The 24,930-nt window shown below is 40.9% G+C and overlaps 1 protein-coding gene across 1 annotated transcript; it reads left to right on the top strand.

Annotated features, from left to right (window-relative positions):
• The first annotated feature begins 7,169 nt into the window (after positions 1-7,169).
• Positions 7,170-23,315, top strand: cntf (ciliary neurotrophic factor). Its single transcript, XM_042484993.2, has 3 exons — positions 7,170-9,017; positions 13,961-14,275; positions 15,428-23,315. The coding sequence occupies exons 1-3, from the start codon at positions 8,898-8,900 to the stop codon at positions 15,599-15,601; spliced, it is 609 nt and encodes a 202-aa protein (XP_042340927.1). The 5' UTR covers positions 7,170-8,897; the 3' UTR covers positions 15,602-23,315.
• Positions 23,316-24,930: the final 1,615 nt, after the last annotated feature.

Below are 24,930 nucleotides of genomic sequence, written 5' to 3' on the forward strand. Positions count from 1 at the left end.
CTCAAACGGCTCCAACTCTTACAAGTCCATCCTCGAGACATGGGTCCAGTTTGTAAATAGAACTGTCTCTTGGCACAGATTTTCCAGCTGATAGGGCAGCAATCTCCACCTTGAACCTTTTCTGCTGACAATAGCTAATGATGGAAACTTCAGCATCCAAAAGATTCTCAGCTGACAAGATTTGACACATTGCTTTTTTTAGCCTTCCATCTCCAGTAACACATGTGACCCATCTGCATCCTTTCTGTTGAACTCAAGAGCATGCAATTCCTTTCTCTTTGACTCAATTGCAGAAGGATCCTCTTCCATTTGAGAAACCATGCAACTGCCACCTTAAGTTTCTTCCAATCTGAAAAGTATGATAGAAGCTGGTCTGTAGCATTAGAAGAGTTCTGAGGATGACTGTGTTTACCGTGGCATCCCTTTGACCTCTACATCATCAACTGAAAGTGTGGCTCTGTGATGTCTGCAGGCCAATCCTTTTCTGGGTCAAGAGAAACCTTTGGGCCTTCGATCCAGCTCCCACCATTCAGCAGATCTCCAACCTTCATACCTCTAGAGGCATAATCAGCAGGGGTTGTCTTTGGTATTGATGTACCTCCACTGAGAGACATGAGTTGAATCTCTGATGGTTGACACCGATTCGCCACAAATGTGTGGAAACGCCTGTCCTCATTTTTTATGCGTACTTAAGCACTGAAGTACTGTCCGTCCAGAAAGTTGACTGATCCAATGGCAGCTCCAATTCTGCTCTCAACATCTGATCAACTCGAACAGCTAGGACAGCAGCTGTAAGCTCCAGACGAGGAATAGTTATCTGTTTCAGGGGTAACTCTCGCTTCCCAACAAGAAGGAGACATGGACCTCGCCTTGCTGTTTTCTTTATTCTGAGGTAGGTGACAGTGCCAAAACCATCTTCACTGGCGCCTGAAAAGTTATGCAGCTGGCGCTTTAATGGCCTGTCCAAAGTGCTTGGGCTTGATACATCTCTCAACTTGAATGAAGACAACCCTTCAGATCCTCCAACCATCCTGTCCACTGATGGCTAATGTCTGCAGGTATGTTGTCATCCCATCCACAACGCTCCGACAGAGCTCTTGCAGCATAACCTTTGCTGACAGTGTCACTGGTGCAAGAAACCCCAAGGATCATAAACGGAACAGATTATCGACAACAATCTCTTCTGCTCTGGCGTGTTGCTCTTTCACCATCATTTTGAACTTGAACGCATCCGACTCACGCACCACTGTAGTCCAAGGGCTCTTCCACTGGAAGCTCATCTCTTTCCAGATCCAGCTCTTTCCAGTCTTTAGCTCTGTGTTCCTCTTCAATGTTTTGCAGCACTGTCCGGTTGTTACTGATCCACTTTTGTCAAAGTGAAACCTCCCTTTAGGCAGAGGTCACTGAGAGCTTTAACCATCACAACCGCTTTCCTCTTCTGAGGGCAGGCTCTTCAAACAGTCATCAACATAAAATTTCGCTTGACTGTTCTTCACCCACTTGATGAAAAGTGAGCTTGATTGTCTTCTGCTGTCTTCCTAAGTGCGTGAATCTGGCACAACTTGAGATGAGACGCACCAAACAAATGGACTGACATTCGATACTCCACAATCTCCTTGCTCACGCTACCATCAGACCACCACAAGAAGCTTAAGGAAGTCTTTGTCCTCTTCGCCACTTTAACCTGGTAGAACATAGACTGAATGTCTCCCATGAACGCTTACTGGCTCCTGCCTGAATCTGACGAGGACTCCTAGCAGCGAACTGGTCAGGTTCGGCCTTGAAGAAGCTGGCTGTTGAGTGAGGCCTTTAAACTCAGCTGAACAATCAAAGACAACACGCAATTACCCTTTCTGGATGACGACACTATGATGGGGAATATACCAACCTTTCCAATTTCTCCATCCAATTGATGTTGAGGCACTTTCTGCATAGCCTTTCCGATAACATCAGTGAAGAAGTTGGTGTATTCCTGGTGAAACAGTTCATCCTTTCTGAACTTCCCTTTAATCCAAACAACCTTTTGTTTGACCATTGAAAGATTATTAGAAGAGTAAGCTGTTCTTTTCTGAAGGGCATTTTTAAGCTGTAATGGCATCCTGAAACTGTGCTGACTCATCCATAATCTTTTTAAGAATCTGATGTCTTCCTCGACATCCCCTTTTCCTCTGTACTTCTTTCATTGAAGTCATGATTGTACTGGTTGTTCAACAACTCCTCCAGCTATACACAGAAATCCTATTGACGGTAGCCACTGAGAACCTTGCTTTAGGTTGGTTACCAGTGCCTCCATCACGAAGGGGACCATTAACAACCCAACCAAGTACAGTTCTTACTGCATAATGGCCATTCCCTTTGGCTGTTGACAACTTCCCAGGGTTCCAATACCTTAGGGACGCTGGTACCAATCAACATGTCAACATTGGCGCTCTATGCAGGGATGACTGCTAGAGAGGTACGGCCACTTTGCCAATTCTTCCTGTGACAATGTTGTTAGGGGTCACAGGCATTTTTCTTTGTGTGAGAACTTGAAGATCGTAAAAGTGGTTACTGTCAAGGCCAGCCACCTCCAAACCATTCAAAGCGTGAGGATAAATAACTTTTTCATGCCCCATGGTGCTAAAAGGAAATTGGTTCTTCTTCCATCAATGTTCAACCTTGCATCAGGTGCTCTGAACAAAACGTAGCTGTACTGCCGATCCAGAAATGCATAGGTTTGTATTATTTTGTCTCCCTTGATGGATTTAACCTGATTGGCAGAATGGACAAATGCTATCCTCCTTCCGCCCCTGTGTGACCACAAGTTTCTGAAAAGGTGGTTTAACATTAACTGTTTCTTTAGAGTGTTCACCTTCTGTGCTGGTTCTTAGCCTTTCAGAAATATGAAGCACAGTAGGATGATTGCGCCACACTCTTTGCAAGTCAGACGCCTGTCTAATCCTTACTCATGTGTCCACTACACAAGCAGCCAAACACATCCTCTTTTCCTTTAGAAAAGTAATTTTGTCCCGATGTTTCTTTCTTTTCAGCTTTGACATTCTCTCCAATGTGTGCGATCGGGAACAACAGACGATGCTTTCTCAGACCTTTCCATTGAGTCTTGCCTCTGTGGGTCTGAGGTGAACCTTCTGCTGTATCCACAACAGTAACGGTAGTGGCAAAGCTGTTACCTCTGACTCTGCTAAATTTGGGCTGAGACTTGAACTTGCTTACACTCCTTGATGTAGGTGAAACACTTGTGTCCTGGATGTCCCCAAAGAGTGGATCAGAAATGATCTTAACTTGACGCTCAAGGAAAGAAACAAGGTCTTTAAAGCTAGCTCTTCGATTGCACCTCTCCAAGATTTCATGTGCATTTGTCCTCCATTTCTCCCTATATTTAAATGGCAATCTTTGTCATAATTGTTTCATGTTAGTTGGCATGTCTAGTTCTTGCATGTAGTGAAGCTCCTCCATCACGCTGCAACAACCACGCAAAACAGAGAAAAGCCTGAAGTGATTTCTACATCTTCTGATTTCACTGTAGGCCAAGCCAGAGCCTTCTCTATGTAAGCTGCAGCAATCCTGTATTCATTTCCAGTGTTCACGAGAAGTTCTTTAGCCAGTTGATAGCCTCTATCCGGAATCATATGCTGACAGCTCCTCACCAATTCTCTAGGCTGACCCTTTGTAAACTGTTCCAAAAATAAAGACAGTCAGCTTTGTTAGCTTTTGCTTCCACTCCATGCTCAAAAGCTCTGATGAAGTTTCTGTACTGGAGAGGATCACCGTCAATACAGGGAATGTCTCGAGATGGTAAGGTAGTAGGCGTGTTGTTGAACAAGAGCTGCTGTTATTTCATTCTGTTTATGCATTATGGTGCATAGATCTCCATGCATTTGTGCAGAAAGCAATCAAGCGCCTGCTCAACTGATGCAGTCTGCTCATTATTTACTGGCAAATGAAGAATCTGATGTTGTGCATCTCTCACATTGTGTTGTTCCATTCGCTTTCTGTTGTTTTCCTGTGTGCCTCCTGCTCCTGATCCAGGGATGTACCTGCCCTTTTTCCACAGTGTGTGTGTTCTGTGCACTTGAGTCCTTATGAAGTGCTGGGAAATCGGGTTTGCAACATTGCAGTCCCTGTCCAAGGTTCTATGACTTTGCTGCAGGATTGAGTTCTTTGAAAGTTGTGTTTTGTTCCTTTTCCTTTGTAGATATGAATTCATTCCATTGGATGCTTGAGATTATGCGTGAACATTCTGAAACAGTTTCCAAAATTGCTAGCTTTGCTGTGGATGCAGCAATTTCAGCATCAAGCTCAAGCTGCTCTCTTTGTCTCCTTAGTTCTGCTTCTTGCTTCTCCAAAGCATGTTTTTTCTTTAACGCTGCAGATCGAGCAAGAAGGGCAAGCCTTTCTGCCTCGATTTTAATGCGAGTAGAAGCTGTTGTGTGACCACTTTTGTTGCTGCTTTACCACTGCATATGCTTTTTGGTGAGAACGCTTACTGGCAACATTTGATATACTATCATCAGGATGAACATCATCAACCACATCACCACCATTTTCATTATTTCTCAACCACTGTTTAACATCACAATGAAACCATTTTCAACCAACATTTTGCAGCAAACCACACATTCTGTTTCTCACTTTCTTCAGTGGACATTAAAGGCACCAGAGAATCATGAGCAATTTTGCTTCTTCACACAAACAAATAATTTTTTCCAGTGCACCTTTAACTCTGCAACATTAATTTCAAGCATATGATCTTCAGTTACCTTTCTTAAATTTTTTTACCTTGTGTAGTTTATCTTTTCACATTTTGCAACCTTTCACATTTTTCAACATAAGCCTTGTAGGGTCAATTTAACAGTTCTTTTTTTACCTTTACCCAACAGTGCTTCATTTGAATTTCCCACTTCACTAGAAGCAGTGACAGTCATTTGAGCAAACCGGATCATCAGATTTACCGCCCATCATGTCTTTTTTTTTTTTTTTTTTAATGTTCCATAATAAAATCCAATATGCACTGGGATGAGAAAGGTTCGCTTTTTATGACGCGATCGTTATTGTTATTTTTAGCACCAATGCATTGGGATTACGCTGCAAAGTCGTGGTGCACACTTAATTTATTTTTTATTATGGCCATAAGCTGGTAGCGCCACTGCTCATACCTTAATGCAAGCGGCGCCAGAAGATGGACCGCCGGGCGGTAGCGGATGAATCAGCTGATGATGATCGGTGTCACCGGGAAACACAGCTGTTGTTGGCGCTCTTCCATGCGCTCGACCGGCGTTAGTCTTCCGGTTAGCTCCGGCGTTAGCTCCAGCTATTTTGCTCTCCGTGGCGGTAGCCTTTCCGCGACTAACTAGACTAACTGAAGCGAAGTTTTTTGACTTAAATATAGTGACTTGTTCTTAACAAAAACAACAAAACGAACCTAAGCCACTGAGGGGCTGCTGCTACCTGCTGAGACTGATAATTGACGCGTCCGTCGTCTTCCGGGTCCAATGAATCCAACACTTCTTGTAATCATCCACATTTATTTATAAACGCTCTTGACACAATGCGCCGATAATTGAACTGCACATACAAACAAAAGGGCTAACATATTTGCCACGACGCATAAATAAAGTCGACAACCACGATCCCGACGTGACGTGACGGACGGTCAAAAACTGTTTGTTTCCTCATTCAGCAGCACAATCAGCTGAGTAATTACGCCTTGTCTATTTAATCATTCCTGCCCACACAGTGCAGAGCGCCACCTACTGTGGCTTCCAGACAAACAAAAAAAAATAAACACAAATACACATAACCCAAAAAATGGCTCTAACATACTGTGTAAATGGAATCATTCAAGTCAACTTTAAAATATACATTCTCAAATTATAGATCACATTTGTCTCAAATGGCTTGGCAGTCTGCAGCATACTCTTTATTCCTATACTTAAGTTGCAAGGTGTTTTAATAACATATATTTTCCAATATCATTAAATGGCTGTTACATGAATTGGCTACTGTGGTTTAAAAGAAAGTGTGTCAAGTTAATATGACGTTTTGACAGTTACCTTTGTAACACTTTACCTATTAACTGGCTTTAGTTTATTGTTATCTGACACCATATCCATCTCCAAAAGATATTACATTTCTGTATTAGTTGTTTTTTCTTTATGTGTATGTGTTTGGTTGGTTGTTTAAAGTCCTCAGAATACCTTACAGATTAGTCCACTGACTCCAAACATTTCTCTCGCAGCATATCAGTATTGTCCCTTAGTGGAATTCATAAACTCTATAATTCATAATTTGTTTAAAACAAGTTTAAATGACAAATTCCAAATGGAAAATTGTCCAAACGGATATGCTAACTTGTCAAACACAGGTTATAACTAATAGCCATATTTATAGAGGCTGTGTTTCATTTATGACTGTGGCAGTGCTCTGGCATTGTGACTGCTGGCTCCCTGACACAGCTTCCTGGCAGTCTAAATGGAACAAACCCACCATACACCTGTTGCTTCTCTGCTGTGGCAAGTAAAAATGTCTGTATGAGCTGCTCCCTTTTGCAGACCTCTTATGTTTACTGCACAGTTCTGATATTACACTGAGATGTATTTTGATGAAGAGAATTGACCTAGAGAGGTCAAACCAACATAACAGTCTTGGTATTGGTAGTTCTTTTTTGATGGTGTGTTAGAGTATTACCAGGTTTTATAGCGCCACACTATAAAAAGGTCCATTACAAGTAAAAGTCCTGCATTAAAAATAGTGCTATCAAACACAATCGTTTAGACTTGCCCCTGTCCAGTGCTTTTTTTCCCCAATTTTTTAAAATCATTTTTTTACATAAATACTTACATAGTAATACAACAACTGTGCGTTACACTAGAGCATCTGCATCAGGGAAAAAGAAAAAGAAACCATCAAAAAAAATCCCACAAACCCTCCCAACATCCACCCTCCCGGCTTCCCCTGTGGGTTTATGGCCACAAACACAAAAAACAAAAAACATTATAGAAAAAGATTTTTTTTTAAATTAATAAGAAAAATTATGTTTAAAAATTAAAAACAAACCTTTGAACTCTGAGCAAATTGATTTGATTTCTATCAAAAACACTAAAAAAGGGCAATTATCAACTCTATTATGTTTCACAAATTCCAAAAAATTAGTAGATTTATGACATTATTCTTTAAAAAAAAGAAAAGCTAGGAAAATATCACAGGAAAAAAGATAAAAACTAGAGGAAAACTATATTTATAATGATCATAATTACATATTTAAAGTTAGGTTACCAAATTATTCTTTCTTTAAGCAATTTTTTAAAACTTTTTTTCTTTTCTTTTAACTAATTTTTAGGTTATTTCCTTATACATTTTGCCAGTTTCAAGCTAATTTTTGGGTAATTTCTTTTATCGTTGCTAATTGCCTTCGTCCTATGTTTTCAGAAAGAGACAAGTCAATTTGCTTATGGGTTTCAAAGGGTTGACAAGGAACTGTACTTAATTTATCAGAGTGGGGGGAGGGGGTGGCTGGCGTGTGACTTATATATACTATACTTACTTATATATGTGTGTGTGTGTGTGTATACATAAGCAAAAGACAAAGCAAAGTATAGATATACAGTATAAATATAAAGAGCATGGATATGTCCATACATAAGTTAATGTGTAGATTATAAATATAACCTGAGGTGGAAGTACTGCAAGTTTGCTGTTGTATTGTGGGTGGTAGGTGATGGAGGAAAACATAACTTTCTTACCTGTGCTTAAAAAATGATAGGAAGTGCCTCCCTCATTTTGCACCACCCCCTCCCCTCTGATAAATAACTAACAGTCCCTAAGAATTTTAGTACTGTTTAACCTTTAGGGCCAGCTTTAATATTACATACACTCACAATGCTCTGTGCACAAAATGCACTTTTCAAAATCAAGCTTTAGAAAAGAAAATATAATACATTAATATGATTTTCCACTTTTTCCACATTTTCCAAATCTGGTATAAATAAAAATGACAGGTGGAAAATAGTGAAAATAACAAATTCCAAGGCAAAAGCCCAGAATGACACCCAGAAATATTACAATGCATGTTTTATGCTTTGATGGCTGTGGGATCAAAAGTTGCAGTTTGAATTGAGTTTCAATGGCGCATTTTTGAATTTGAAAGTCTAAATGTAACAATTTAGTTCCCACAGTGTAATTTAGACTTACTGTAGGAGTAGAGCTGGAAATTCCAAGATTAAACAAAAATACACAATCTTGCCAAAATATATGCCGTGTGCATAAACACAGCCAAAAATCTATTTAAAAAAAAAAAAAACAAAAAAAAAAACAAGGAATGAAAGTGCCTTTAATGCACCTATCAGTCCTTAAGGGTTAAATAAAGCGGAGATAGCTCAACATTTTAAGAGCCCAGTACTGCAGTGGGCCTTTCTTCTGGTATTTCCGGTGTCGTTTTAAAGTCTTTGGCTGTGCTCTCATAAGAGGGAACAGTCCAGGCAACATCTTGTTAGATTTAGTTACTTTTGTCAGTACCAGTAAATCAGATAAGCTCCTCATGAATACGTTGATGAGCTCCTCCCTCCGCGGCTGGCTCTCCGCCCCCGCTCGTCCCGTTAAATTCCTCCTGCCTGGCATCAGGTTCCCGGGGGAAAGGGCGGAGAGTTGGCCGCCGACTTTGTAACATAACCCCCAAACAGTGAGCGGACAAACTGGGAAACTCGTTTTACCGAAACCGAAGAGACGACAAGCGGCTCCGGCTCTAATTAACGGAAGGAGCAGTGAAGTGAACCGTGACCGGGAATCCGGTGTTGTCGGGATGAGGGAGGCGGGTACTATATAAAGGGGGGGCTTGTCGCTCTTGTGCTACAAGTGCGCGTGTGTTTGAGTTGTTCCCGGTAGAGACAGCAGGAGGTCCAATGGCAGCCAGGCGGACTAGAGCCATGACCGGCTCGGATCTGAGCAGGAGCTCGGTGGCCCGGGCCACTGCTATAGCGGAGCAGCTCCGGTATGAGTGCTCCATCTTACTGGAACTTTATGTAAGTGAATGTTTCCACAGGATACAACCTGCCAGCACAACACAGAAAGAGACAGAGAGAGAGCGTGTGTGTGTGTGTGTGTGTGTGTGTGTGTGTGTGAGTGTGTGTGTGTGTGAGAGAGAGAGAGAGCATGTGTGTGTGTGTGAGAGAGAGAGAGAGAGAAAGAAAGAGAAGGAGTGAGAACTAGGCCAAGGTTAAATGGAAAAATAATAGATTTTGTGTGTGTGTGTGTGTGTGTGTGTGTGTGTGTGTGTGTGTGTGTGTGTCATGTGTCTTCTGCCTGTAACTTTGTGTGTGCATGCATATAACTAAAGAAAAAGTACATGGACAAAGAACCATGAAAGGGATGCGTGCAAGAACAAGATAAGAAGGAGTAAGTGTGTGTAGGCCTCTATTTGTGTGTTTGTGTGTGTGTGTGTGTGTGTGTGTGTGTGTGTGTGTAAGTGAAAGAAATGATGTCTAGGACAGCAGGGGGTAGGAATGCAGAGTGTAGGGGGTGCACTCAGTTGGTATGACAGAGGTGGGCGTTTTTCTGGCACATGCTCCTCGATGCCTGGGCTTGAAGCCTTCATCTCCTCTCCACAAGCCCGCGTCTCTTTTGCCTATAGGTGTGAGAGCTACCGGTTATTAAAACTCGTTGGTTTCCTGCCAGCTCGCTGCCTCATCCCTCCTTTCATGTGTCTCGCTAGGAGCGAGGGAGCGGCCTGGCATATAACTCCATCAACTCCTTTCCCAGAATTTGACCCTTCTCTTCCTCTACCCTTCATGCCTGCTTCATTTTTTTCTTCTCTCACACAGTTTTTGTATTTGCTGACTTTGCAGGCACAGTTTGTGGAGATAGCGCAACATTCCGGGGAACGCACCATGAAGTGATTAGATATGTCTTGGCCTGTCATACAGAAATTTATGTATGTTTGTGTCTCCTGTGTTTTCTCTCCTTGGCTCGGAGCTATTGTCTCTGAAATAGGATTTGGCTGAGTCTTTTGGCACATTGATCGTACACACTGTAAAAAGAAACCACGTGTTTTAAACTTAAAAACAATTCCAAAAAAACTGAGGTTTGCTGAATTTAAAAAAGACAAGTTGAAGTAAATTTTTTTAATGATTCAACATGTTTTCTCTAATTCAGTCAAGTTAAAAATTTAAATCAGCCCAGACGGTAACTTTTTTATCTAGCGATGCGCGATAATATCGGCATGTCTCGGTATCGGCAGATATTGGCTTTATTATGAAATATTGAAATTTGCCAACATGCTCATTTCTGCACATAAGACAAACCAATATATATATATATATATAAAGTAACAAGCAACAAGTTCACAGATTTTTCTTATTTTGCCCAATAAATGAATGTTACATACATTGAAAAACATATTTTATGTCACCATCTGCTGGTGAGCCTTTATGACAAGATTATGCATAATTTTTACTTGATGATCACTAAAATTAGAAAGTGGATATATATCAATATCATTATCGGTTATTGGGCAGATGAGTTTTTTATATCGGCAAAAAAATTCAATATCGTGTATCCCTAGTCAAAAGAAATTGTTTCTTTTTATAGTGCATGAATCCAAAACAGACTGAATATTTTCAGCCACAGTATTATCTCTTCCAGGTGGGCCTTCCCCTTGATATTCAGCGGGTGAGAAAACACTTATTTGCAACATCCGTTAGATATCTCTTAAATCATTTTCAGAGTCTACCACTTATCATCATTCACAGTGATCCAGGAGAATATTGTCACTGAGTTGTCCATAACTGCCTCAATCACATTTCCTCTGCAGTCTAAGCAATAAACATCAACTTCCTGCCAGAATCTCCGAGCGTAGGCTACAGGTCACATTAGGCCACTCTGTCACTTCGGTACTAGCTTTGCACGCAGGGTTCAACATTAACGCCTCAGTACAATGTCACGAGAAGGCCTCTGGGAGTCACAACTCGCTCATGTACCAAAGCCGATGCCAGCTATAATCACGCCTGTGAAGTGGCACGTCAGCATCATGAGACAGATCTTAATGTCAGATCAGAATGTGGCTCTGAGAGGACTTACAAAGGTGCTATCTTTGCTATATGCTGCTTATCAAAGGTAAAGATTCAGTATGGACTTCATTTTAATGTTAGGGAATAATTTGATGTTCTGGGAAATAGGCCTATTCAAATTTCTGCAGTTACATGAGAAGATCAATACCACTCTCATGTCTGTACGGTTGCTTAAATATGAAGTCACTGCTAGCTACTGGTTACCTTAGCTTAGCTTAGCTGATGACACTCAGCTCTTCCTCTCCTTTCCACCTGATGACAGAACGGTCTCAGCTCAGATATCAGCGTGTCTGGCTGATATCTCCACATGGATGAAGGAACGCCACCTTCAGCTAAATCTGTCTAAGACCGAACTCATGGTCTTTCCAGCTTGTCCATCTGTTCAGCCTCGGATCAGTGTCCAACTTGACTCGAGCTTACTTGTGCCCACAAACTCAGCCAGAAACCTGGGTGTCATAATTGATGACCAGCTGACCTTTAAGGTTCATGTGGCCTCAGTTTCTTGGTCTTGCCGTTATGCCCTCTACAACATCAGGAAGATCAGACCCTTCCTGACCCAACAGGCCACACAGCTTCTGGTTCAGGCTCTTGTGATCTCACGCATTGACTACTGCAACTCTCTTCTGGCAGGCCTCCCTGCATGCTCATTCAAACCTCTTCAGATGATCCAGAATGCAGCAGCACGTCTGGTCTTCAACCAGCCCAAAAGAGCACATGTCACCCCGCTGCTAATTTCTCTTCACTGGCTTCCAGTGGCAGCCAGAATCAAATTCAAAGCACTTCTCTTGGCTTACAAAACAATCACAAGAACTGCTCCAGCCTACCTGGAATCCCTGATGCAGGTCTACTCTCCTTCTCGCCCACTACGCTCTGCATGCGAAAGACGCCTGGTGCTTCCAGCCCAGCACGGCTCTAAATCTCTAGCCAGACTCTTCTCTTCTGTTGTTCCCAAATGGTGGAACAAACTTCCAAACTCTGTGCGTTCTGCTGAGTCCCTTTCTACTTTTAAGAGACAATTGAAAATTAATTTGTTCCGAGAACACCTAGGCACTTAACCTGACTCTTCTCCGCTTTGCCCTTTGGGGTAAATTAAGTCAGAAGGTCCAAAACCCAGCACCTAATGATTATCTAGCACTGACAAAGTTGTGTGATGTTGTATGTTGACTGTCATCGTAAGTAGTGATACTGAGATTGAGATTGTTGAATCTCAGATGCTGAGATCGCTACCGGTTATTACTTGGTTTTTAAAAAAAAAAAAAAAGGGGGCGGCTGTGCGGCACTTCTTCTGCCACTAGACGGCAATACCTGTGACCAATCACACCTGAAGCACTTTTTGCACTTACTAAGGGTTTTTTCCTAAATTCTAAGTCTAAATTCTTGCTTGTGTTGTACGTCGCTTTGGATAAAAGCGTCTGCTAAATGAAATTGTAGAATTGTAGAATTGTAGAATTAAAGACTGGAAACAGAGGGAAACAGCTAGCCTGTCCTGAGATACAAAAACATTTGCCTATACTAGCAACTCAACCCAATCACAAAACACCAAAATAAAATGTTGGCATTGTAAATTTCTGACAAACATGGATACATCACATTTGTACATTATTGTGTATCAAATATGTTGAAACTTAACATTGAAACTTTATGTTTCAACAGTGCAATCGTTACATATGGTTAGGTTTAGGCACAAAAATGGTTGGTTGTGATGGTTATGATTAGGAAAAGATCATATTTTGCCTCAAAATGCCTGGTTTGGGGGGCACAGTCTCACCTGGAATTACAGCGATGTCTCTTGAAAAAAGCCCTTTTCCCTGCACTATCCCAGCATGAAATGCAGTGATGGCTCAGTAAAAAACAATTACTTTTTGTCACACTTTCTATGCTGGAAAACCAGCAAGAGACTGGTAAAAAAAACACCTATGTTTGGTGGCCAAAAAGCCACTGGAAGAACAGCAAAATCCCTGTTGCTTTTGTTGTTTGTTGGTCTCGAACAGTAGTATGCAGCTTGAGTTCTTAATGGGTGATTTGATTTGAATGATTTGAAGCCACATCACATAAAATACTGAGCCCATGCCCGAACAAACCTGACCCCCCCCCCCCAAAAGCCTTAGTCAGCTTCTGACACCGAGGACACACCCGCTGTGTGTGTTTCCTTTTAACCATCCATTTTGCTGGTCTAAACGTTTGCTTCCATTGCCTCTACAGCAGCTGCTCCTCTTATCCATCAGTCTGATCTGATCTGATCAGCTATGACTGGATCGGCAGATCATTTATAGACCTTGCAACTCAGAAAGAAGTCATAATGAGTTTGCATTCATTCACAGATCTGCAAAATGTCTGAATTAAGAAAGGGGACACAAAATACTAAAAAAAAAGAAGGACACATACACCAACACCCACAACAATGTTTACTTTTACAAGGAAGTCCTGTTATTGTACAGCAGTTTTTTTCATTCATTATGGTATTGTATGTTTTTTTTCTCTTTGTTTCTGTGGTTCTTCTGTGTTGATTTAATCTGCTTATTTTAACCAACGTGTTGACTTAATAAAATCTTCCTGGAGTCGGGCCAAACACAAATCCCCTCTCTTCAAAGGCGGACCTTTTTCTGTGTTGGGTGTCATTTATTGTTTGAGGCGATCTGAATGAGCCTGAACAAATTCCTTTTGCATTAGGAGAAAAGCCCTGTTGTCTCATAACAATGATCTCGAATATAGTGCCAAATATCTGTCAGAAGTGACGTCAGAGTAGTTAGTACTTGAAAGAAAGCATTCTTCAATCTTCCACTTGTGTACATCACTTTCCAACCCCTCCTCTTTTTACTTTTTTTTGTTTTAATGTTTTCCCGAATCTCACTTTTGTTCTTTATTTTCACCCTCTTTGTTTTCTGTCTTTCCCCCTAAAGAAAAACAGGGAGAGTTTCATCGCAGATGTGACGGTGACCGACGGTCGCCTGGTGTCCGTGCCTCCTCCTTCCTCCCAGCTGGACACCAGGGACAAGCTCTGGCGTCTCCACTCTGCTCTGCTACAGTGCCGTAGTTTGCTGGAGCGAGCCATCGCCAAAGAGGAAGAGGAGCTAGGCGGCGGGAAGAAGGGGGATTATGAGACTCAGAGGAAGATGGTGAAGGACAGGCTGTCGCTTCTCTTGATAACCACTGGAGAACTCCTCAAAACTGCTGACGGCACAGCAGTTCTGACTCCTAGCTCGGAGGGATTAGAGGTAGGTGTCTATGTCAGCAGAGGTGTTACGATGGTGAAAGTAGGTTTGGGTGGTATCACAATATTACAGTACACCAAGAAATCCTGAATGTATGTTTTTCAATACCGTCATAAATACATGCACTCCTCTTTCTATTAAAGTAATTGTATGTAGAGCACAGCATGCACCACTTCAGAGTTTAGTCTCAGGTGTCTGCTGGTGTAACACTTAGTGGTGGAGGGAGAAGTTACAGGACTGAAAACAGCCAGCAGCCAGCAACAGCAGAGAGAGGCAGTGGGAAATAATGGCATGTTTTTTACATCTAACTTGATGAATTAAGGATTTATTCTGACCAAATTGGAGCAGGTGAACAGTGGATTTACTAACTAGATTACTAGCAGGAGTAACCAAGACGGTTTGGGTGAGTTTGATTATGTTTCTGTCAAGTTTGAATGAAGTTTTTCTTTGTAATGAGTTAACAAGGCAATTAATTCTCATCAGCTAAAAGGTGTACAGTTGTATTTCGCTGTTTAACCCCTTGAAACCTGAGCAAATAGGTTTGATTTCTTTCAAACTGGAAGAAGGCAATAAGCAACAAAAGAAGGAATTATCTGAAAATTGGCAAAAAGAATTGTGAAAAATTGAAAGACAGAAAAAAACTACCTTAAAATTCGTTTTAAAAAAGTCTTTTAAAAAAACAAAGGAATGACATGAAAAAAGTGCTTGGAAATTATGATAATTTTGTATCATAATTTTATCTGTAATTATGATCATTATGAATATAGTTTTCCCAATGCTTTTTTTCCCTAGACATTTTTCTCTAATAATTTTAAAATCATTTTCTCAATCTACTAATTTCTTGCTATTTGTGGAACATTGGTTATTGCCTTTTTTCCCATTTTTAAAAGAAATCGCACCAGTTTGCTCAGAGTTCGAAGGTTACATACTTGTGAAAGGTGTCTGAAAGCAGCACAAGACTATTACTTTTGTATTTATTTATCTGAAAAGCTGAAAGTAAGTAGTGCATTCACTGTAGTGGCGCATACTTATATGTCATATACTGTATACCTGGGTGAAATTTTCGGGAAGGTATGAAATATTACATACTGCCCAAGCCTAGGTGAAAGTGCTGGAGAGATATTTAAGGTGATCTTCCCCCTTTCTTATTGGCAGTTAGACAGTCCCAGCATCCTGTTTGAGCTGAAGCTTTGGGTGTATCGGGTCTTCAGAGAGGTGGACTACTGGACCAAGACAGCTGTCACCACGTTGCAAGCCCTGCCCACGGTGACGGACAAGGAGCGAGTGAGGACCGCGAGAGTCAGGAGCACGAGGAGCGCTCGGAGATGAGACAGAGGCGTGAGGAATGTGTGTGGGCGACAAGGACTAATGACAGAGAAAAGAGGTTAGGGAGAGACAGAAAGAGGTGAGTGAAAGAATCAGAAGATGAAGCAAGGTGTTCAGATGGGGGGCCAAAGAAAGAGGCAAACATAGAAGGTGTGAAAGAGAAAGATGAGTGAAAATAGCCAGCCGAGAGCAAGACAGAGAGATGAGAAAGTGCTGGGTTATGTTCGGGGCATGAAGCCCTCTTTCCATGAACAGAGGCCTTAGACAGAGAGGGAACAAGAGATTAACCATGTTTATTATTTCTTGAAACAAGTTTATTTTAAGTATGATAGAGTCTAACACAACTTTATATTTATTGTTTACCTTAAAAGAGTGAAGATACACTTCTATTTCTTTCTTTCACATTTTGGGGTTGAGGAAACATAACATTATTAACTGCAATTCAAAATGCACACAAATGTTTGTTCACCTGCTTACATCAACATCTCACAGTGCGGTTTCCCTCATGCATGCATTCCTTTAACACCGCTGAAGTTGTTATTTAAGATATACTGCCAGGAGGAAGCGGCAAGGGGCACATTCAGATGAAAATGAGAACATTTAAATTCATGCCATCACCACTCTGTAGCTCTGACTTGTGTAGTTTTGAATATGGTGGCTGTAAATCATTCCACGTGTGTTATTACCTGGGGATGGAAAGTGTCTGAAGCAGAGGAACAATATATGTAACAGCACCCTCTGGTGTTTACATAGATGTACTTCTTCTTTCTTTCTTTCTTGACTTTCCTCAGTCGCGCTTATGACCAATCTTCCTTTATTCTTTTTTTGGTTTTGTTATGTTTTTAGGGCACTTTATTAGCAATGGCATCATGTGACAGGGTTCAGGAAGTAGCAAATATGCTGCAACTGCAACATCAGTAGTCCAAAATGCTGGGCATGCAAATGGACACATAAGCAGGGAGTGGAGTGGAAATCCAATGTAAATAGTGGAAGTCTGTAGACTTAAGTGATGAAAGAATATTTTCGTGACAATCTCGGTCTACTTTCTTATGTTTGTGATTCTGATTTTAATTGTTTAAAATAACAGAAAAAAGATGCATTTTTTTCCCATTAATTTAGAGAAATGTAAAAATGTACATAGAACCAAGTTTTAAATGCAGAACTTTTGTTTTTTATCCCATTTTTTTTACAGGTATAAGTTTAAGATCTAAGACATTTTTGATGCACTTTCTCTCTCTCTCTCTCTCTCTCTGTCTCTCTCTCTCTATATATATATACTGTGTATATATACAGATAGATAAAATATTGGTCACAAATTTCTTAAAATCCATGTTAGAGAGCACTTCTCATTTCAAGATAATCCCTCAACCTGACAGGTGTGACATATCAAGATGCGGATTAAACAGCATCAATATTACACAGGTGTACCTTGGCATTGTCACAATATAAGGACACTCTAAAATGTTCAGTTTGAAGACAACACAATGCCACAAATGTGCAGGCTGCAGGAATGTCACCAGAGTTGTTGCCCTCTGAACTCAATTTTTATTTCACTTTCATAAGACATCTCCAATATTGTTTCCATTATTTTGGCAGTACATCCAACCAACTTCACAACCACTAGACTCCATGCAGGAGCACCAGCTTAGTACCTCCACATCTAGTGTTTTAACCTGCGAGATTGTCTGAGAGCAGCCACCAGCTGAGAAGGCTTTCTTTCCAAAGTGTCTCAGGGAAGTTCATCTGCATGCTCATCACCCTCACGAGGGTCTTGACCTGAGAGAAGTTTCTCATCATGATTTTGAGACCAGTTGGATGTACTGCCAAATTAAGGGAAATTACATTGGAGATGGTTAATGGGAGTGAAATGAGCAATCAGTTCATGAACAATAGCTCTGGTGGACATTGCACATTTTAGAGTGGTGTGATGCTGTTTAATCAGTATCTTGAAATGCTAGACCTGTTATGGGGATAAATTATGTTGGAAAAGGACAAGCTCTTACTAACATGGATTTTAAAGTTTGTGACCAAAATTTGTAAGAAAATTTGTTGAGTGCATAAAAAAGTCTTAGATCTTTACCTAGCAAAAACAAAAGTGTTTGTTAACATTTTTGTTCTGTCAAACAACCGATTATCTATCCATTGGGCAGCTGCAGCTTGAATTGCATCTGCAATAATCAACTTATAGCTGAAAAGGTCACTTGTAGTAGATTGGTTTAATTGTGATAAGAGAAAAATTAATCAAAAATAGCCCTCAACATGTAACCCTGTCAGTCTAACTTGGGCTGTGATAACCAATTAAATTTGCATTAGTCATAGACTCAGACTGTCTTCGATGATGCATGAACCTTCGGAGTAAGAAAAAGAGAAGAGACTGTAAATTGGATTGAAGCTGACATTTAAAAGTCTAGACAACCAATAAGATCCATGATCACGTGGAGGATGAAGCAGCAGAGAGGTGCATGTTGAAAGAAAATGTATATCAGGAGCTCATATGAAGGCCCTGACACACCAAGCCAACATTTGGCGGTCGGTCAGTGTTTGGTTGTCGGTGAGCGTCAGTGAGCGTCTGTCGCTGTAGTCGTTGCGGTGTTTCCCGCATTGTTGGCCCTCATCACCCCTTGTTGGCTTTTTTTCCAGCAGATACAGCATGTTGATTCAAGGAAAGTGAAGTAAGAGCTAAAGTCAAGAGGGCATGAGATTTAAACAAAGTTATATAAGGTAAGATTCTTTTTCTTTAGCCATTGAGCTCTTTGGCAGAAATGTTTCTTGTTGGTTTGTGTTGTTGTTTTCTGGCACATGGTAAAAAAGGTTTGTACTTTTACCATTGGATTGTGTTGTTAATGTGCTAACTGGTTAACTAGCATCAAGACGATCTTCCAGTTTCCATTTTTGGGTGACTAACATAGATGACTGCCATCTGCTGGTATGGAGAGTTGTTTCCTCTCACGCAGGCACAGAACGTACATGCTGGTAAGCTATAGGTTCTAGTCTTCTAGTCAGTGTGTTCATGTGAAACTTTTTGGTGGAGACACAGCGTGAGACAATGTAACATCTCACTTTTGTCACCACTAGTTCTTTGATGGCAGTTTGGCGTGTCTGGCCCTTTACAGTTCCACTTATGTCACTGTTTAATTCAAGGATTGGAGATTTTATTTAGTTTATATGTGCCATGTCACATGCTGTATTTAGGCCTAGTATTTGTAGGTCAATAAACTGTTGGTAGGTGCACTGGAAGTGTGTGAGATTTGAGAGATACAGGGTACTCCATACTCTTTTCATGATTTAGAAAAATGAATGTTGTTACTGGAAGGCAATAGTGTGCAAACCTGAAGAAAATAAGAACTGCTGTGCACTAAATGTAGAACGAAAATATATCATACAGCACAAAATATCTAACAATGCTTTGGCATGCAGCACTTTCAATGTGATTCACTGTGAATACCATGTTACATGAATTGCATTTGCTTTTCAGCGTATGGATTTGGGATGTATTATCTTCCCTTATGCACTGCTCTGATGGTGAGCTATCTGCTGGACTACACAGCAGATTAATCTTAAAAAAAATAACTTTTTTTCCAAAAGGATTTTCCAGCTCTGTTCTGAGTCTGGTTGGCTCTGGACCAGGACAACCTTGTCTCACAGAAATACATCAGATGACCACAATCTAACTACTGAAGTTCCCCATCAAGCCAATGCAGAGGCTCTGAAGCTGCGTTCGGACCAAAAATACGCAAGATATACTGTACAGCCTCATCTATTTCAATGTCCCAGTTTTGGTGGAATGCTATATAAGAAGAACATCTTAATTCTTCTATTTATCTTCCAATTATGGAGAGATAATATTTTTTTGTGTCGAATAAGCCTTTAGACTCATGGATGTATTTTTCAAATCGGACTTCCTGGTTCACATTTCATGTCATGTAACACCTCTAGCAACATCCTTGCTATTTCCTTCAACTTTCTGGTCGAATTTGGCCTAACTTCTGTATTCTTCGACCATTCCTTGTCCAACGTGATCTCACAGAAATACATGAAATGACCAGGACCTTTTAACACGGTCTTACATGGTGGTGACACATATTGTATTGAAATTATGTATTACGTCACATGGAAACAGTGCCAACTGAAATTCACTTAAGATCCTTTAACGGGATGGACACGTCACTTCTGACGTCACATCTGTGGTTAATGTTACGGCCCTGTAGGTAGTATAAAAAGTGAGAAACTCCAGGTAGGGAAAAGGTGTTGGCCAGACAAGACGGGACCAGACTTTCTCGCAGGAGAGTTCTGTTAGTGTCCCGGTGAAACTGAAAGTCAACGTTGACTTCTTTTACCTTAATGCACAAATGTCCTTTATGTAGTTACATGACGGACTTGCATGTAACGAATGTAGTTATTTTGATCAAAAACAATCTTTTTCTAAACCTAACCCGGTAGTTTGGGTGCCTAAACCCAACTGTACTGCCACTATGTAACTTCAACATAATAAGTGCCACCACCACATAATGTGGTGTTCAGAAACCATGGTCATTTCACTTTTTTTGTGAGATCACATTGGACCAAAAATCTGACCAAAAGGTTAATTTAAAAAGTGCAAGTGTGTTGCTACAGGTGTTACAGGAGATTTAAAAATGAAACAGGAAACACAAACACCATACTTTCACGTGAGAGACCACTGTTCATGTACGGTGTGAAACTAAAAGTCAAGGCAGGTTTCTTTTAACTTAACGTACTTACATCCTTTACACAGTTATGTTACATAACTTGATGTTCATAAGCCACTGTACGATGAGCTTAGATCCAGTACGCAACAAACGTAGTTATTGTTTTTTATAAAAATCAATCTTTTTCTTAGCCTAACCAATTTGTTTTGGTGCCAAACACAATATAAACACATGTGGTGTTCACAGTTTATCAGTTCACTTGTTTCTATAAGATCATGTGGGAACAGAAATGGTCAAAAACCAGAGAAGTTGGGCCAAATTTGACCAAAAAGTATGTTGCTACAGGTTTTACAGGAGATGAAATATGAAATATGGCAACATTTTACCATGGAAATCAAACATGTTGTGAATTATTTTATCCTCTGTCTCAACATATGGTAAAAAGAATTACGCTGTATTTTAGACAAAGTATTTCACCAGACTGAGACTGCTGGACCAATGTGTTGGTCTCACTGAAATGGATGAGGCTGCATATCTTTGACCGAGTAATATTGTTGGTGTTAATGCAGCCTCAGAGCCTAGCCTAGCTTTAGATTTATAGGGCAACTGAGTAGTTACAGGTTTGAATGGCTTCATATAGTAGCCCCTCCGTTCTTCTGTTTTTGCCACACATGTCATCTGTCAGTCATGGACTGACCTAAACAAGGCCGCCATTTTTAGTCTGCCCTCTTGCAAGAAGTACAGCACTGTGGTTACATTCCTGGCCAACAAAATATTATGTTTGTGCATGTGCTGTGGATTGATTATTTTTCCAAAGAACTCTTACACTTCAACTGTGTGTATCTCTTTTTTATGAGTGTAGTTTATAACACCACCGTTGGACCTCCCTTTTGACCTGTGGTGGAGAGAGCACGCTGTAGACAAATGGTTCAAAGCACAAAGAGAGGATTAGGTTCCAATCACATCTGTCTATAAGCAGCAGTCATACTGTAGGAAACTGCCACACTCAGATTTGTCAACAGTGGTGGGATTTTCACATTGTAAACACTGCATGATAACAGCTTTGTCATAAAGAATATATGATGAACCTCCTTTTCTCCCTGATGGTCAACCAAATATTTGGATGTACTTATAAAAAAAAAGTTTTATGTTTATCTTTTTATCTTTTTGGTCAAGCAGCAATAATCCCTGCCCTGCAAATGTAGCTTTAACTGTGTTGTCTTGGTGGATAGACTTTTGGCCCTTGATAAAATGTTGACACAGGAGACGAGACACCAAAGCCAGATATAATCTTTGGGCTGAGAGATTTGTTTTGTATTTCCCTACATTGTTGAACTCCAAAATTCTCCTTGGTTTCTCTAATTAAATCTGCCATTTGGAATGAAAACCATCCTCTCTTGAGCTTTTCAATTAAATCCCCTTTTAGACATTGAATCTGTTACATTACTGGGTTTATCTATCTGTTTTAGTTCTGATGTTCTGGCCTTAAAACACACGGGAGGCCTCCGCTTTTTGTGAACTTTCATGACTGTGTTCATACATGACAGGATTTATATGGATAGAGCAACGCTTGACTGGTAGTTGGCATCTGGGAGGCAAAAGTAAAAATGTAGTAAGGCAGCAATTAGGGTTATGCTAGGGCTACCTGCTACCAAGGGGTATGGGCCCAAAATGGGTATGTTATCTGGGTAAACGCACATAAGTGGGGAAGTGGCATGGGGCCAATATGGAACCAATTAATAATCCAATATAGGGTCAGTTTTTCAGTCAATTTACTACCCACACGGGCCCCACAAACATGAGGTTAGCAGGGTTAGAAGCTAAAATGTGTAAAATTTTGGCATTTATGTTGAAAAATTACCTAAGCAATTGGGCACAAAAATGAATCGAGTTGTCAATATTCTGCAAAATGATTAATTGATGGCTTAATCTCATCATAAATTAGGGATATTGTTCAAGATGAGAGACAGTTGCAACATGTTGCTTAACTTTTGTTTTCTTGTTATCAGTGTTGAGAAACATTTCTTTAATATCAACTTTGGACCAACATTGGCTACCGCAAAGTCATATCTACTGCCTCAACGTGTCTTCCGTCATCAAATCACAGCACTCCCCTCATTAATACTCTCTCATGTTTGGTTTCTACTCAAATGTCACATGATGAATATCATGAACTCAATGTCAAATGTATGAACACTGTGATGTCTAAATGTGTTTCTTCAAACTTGAGCCATGAAGAAGAAAATGTTACGTAGGTGTTACATTGTAAACAATTCAGGCCCCTTCTCAAGCATAACACCAATGTGAAATTGGCAGGGCAGAGCATTTAACACTACATATTGTTCTGTGTCTAAAAGAAGCCTAAAATAACATAATGAGCAGTTTCATTTTGGGTAATATGGCAACCAGGACACTTTTTTAAAAAAAACAATAAGCTGTTAAAGGGCCGTGCTTTATTGGTTGGTTTATTGGTGATTATGAATATGAAATCAAACTAATTTGCAGTCTTTAAAGGAGCTCTAATTGATATTCAGAGTGTATCTATGATTCAGAGGTTATGTGCACACAGCTCTCAACATGGAGGTGGCTGAGGTAGAAGCTAGAAGCTAACATTGCTAATAGTGAGAGCAGTGGTAACAATGGCAAAAGTGCAGACAGATCTTTCAGTGTTAACCTGGTTACCACTATTAGCAGTGGTAACCACCATATAAGTGCAGTATAGAGCAATGATAATTATCTAGTCAGTGGGAAACATACACAAGGACTAACATGCACTTACATGCAGGTGCGACTGGACCATCTATCACAACAAAAAACAGAGAAGCTTGAATTATAACACACACTGAGGCAATGGGACTTCATGTTCTGCTCAGGGTGCCATCACTTCAGTACATCTTTATGTAGCAAATAGTTGTTTGATGCTATTTAATGCTCTGATTATGGTATGGAGCTCCTTTAATGTTTGTTGGAAACTTTGGTACGGTGTAAAAAACATATTTATTATTAATTGGATTTCTTAGTGGGTTGAAATAAATTGATCTTGGCTATAATCTGCGTTGTCTCTTGTATCTGTGAGACTTAAAAACAGATTGGCTCACAACTGTTGGTGATGAGTCGAGTGTTTGAAAGATTGGATGTCTTTTTTTTTGGTGCAAAAAAAAATTAATGTGAGAAAAATGTGTTATTTTACATTTTGAGTTTGACCATTAAAAGTGAGATTGTGTGTGTGTGTGTGTGTGTGTGTGTGTGTGTGTGTGTGTTTATGTTCAACTGTAAGAAAAGACAGGATGTGTGTTTGAGCAAAAGAGGTGGGGTGTGTGTTTAAAAGGGTGTGTGTCTGCGTGTGTGTGTGTTTTTGCACGTGTTTGTTTATATGTGTTTATGTGCATGTGTGTGTGTGCATCTTTTAGTTTGTGTGTGTGGTTGTTAGGGAAGGAGTGGCAGCCAGGATGCCTGTGGAAGAGGGGGGAGGTGTGTGTGTCTGTGCGTGTGTGTGTGCGTGCATATGTGTGTGTGTGTGTGTGAGAGAGAGAGAGAGAGAGAGAGAGAGAGGGAAAGAGGGAGAGAGTGTGTGCAGCGAGCAAGAGAGAAAATATGCGTGTGTGTGACTGAGAGAGAAAATGGGTGTGTGTTTGTGTGTCTGTGTGTGCTTGCGCATTCGTGTGCATGTGGGTGTATGTGTGTGTCTGAGAGAGACAGAGATGAAAAAAGAGAAGGGGAGAGAGGGCAGGAAAATGTGTGTGTGTGTGTGTGAATGTGTGTGTGCGAGAGAGAGACAGACAGACAGACCGACAGACAGACAGAGGGAGACAGAGAGAGGGAGGGGAGAAAGAGCAAGCAGGAGACAGAATGTGTGTGTGTGTGTGTGTGTGTGTGTGTGTGTGTCTGTGTGTCTGTGTGTCTGTGTGCACGTCTGTGAATGTTTGCGCAGGCGTGTGTGTTCCTGTGTGTGTTTCCGAGTGAGTGAGTGAGTGAGTGAGTGAGTGAGTGAGTGAGAGAAGCAGAGCAATAGAGGGAATGTGTGTGTGTGTGTGTGTGTGTGTGTGTGTGTGTGTGTGTGTGTGTGTGTGTGTGTGTGTGTGTGTGTGAGAGAGTGAATGAGCAAGCAAGGGAGAGAGAGAGAGAGAGGACATGTAGCCTACGTGTGTGTGTGTGTTAGAGAGAGTGGGGGAGGGGTGTACAAGGGAGATGTGTGTGTGTGAAAGGAAAGAGAGGCAATGCATGTGTGTGTGTGTGTGTGTGTGTGTGTGTGTGTGTGTGTGTGAGAGAACGCCTGCGTAGGAGGGAATGCGCGTGTACTTGTGTGTGTTTGTGTGACTGTGTGCGTGTGTATGTGTGTGTGACTGTGTGTGTGTGTGTGTGTGTGTGTGTGTGTGTGTGTGTGACTGTGTGTGCTTGTGTGTGACTGTGTGGTGTGTGTGTGTGTGTGTGTGCTTGTGTGTGACTGTGTGGTGTGTGTCTCTGTGTGCTTGTGTATAATGTGAGTGTGTGTGTGTGTGTGTGTGTGTGTGTGTGTGTGTTTGACAGAGATAGAGGGGGAGGGGTGTGTGTGCGGGGAGAGCTAGGAGCAAGCTCTGCAGTGTGTGTGTGTGTGTGTGTGTGTGTGTGTGTGTGTGTGTGTGTGTGTTACAGCAGCACAATATGTGCCTGTGCTGAATGAAAGGG

Source organism: Plectropomus leopardus, chromosome 3 (genome assembly GCF_026936395.1).
Source record: "Plectropomus leopardus strain MGB_pleo_1.0 chromosome 3, ASM2693639v1, whole genome shotgun sequence".
Classification (NCBI taxonomy): Eukaryota; Metazoa; Chordata; class Actinopteri; order Perciformes; family Serranidae; genus Plectropomus; species Plectropomus leopardus.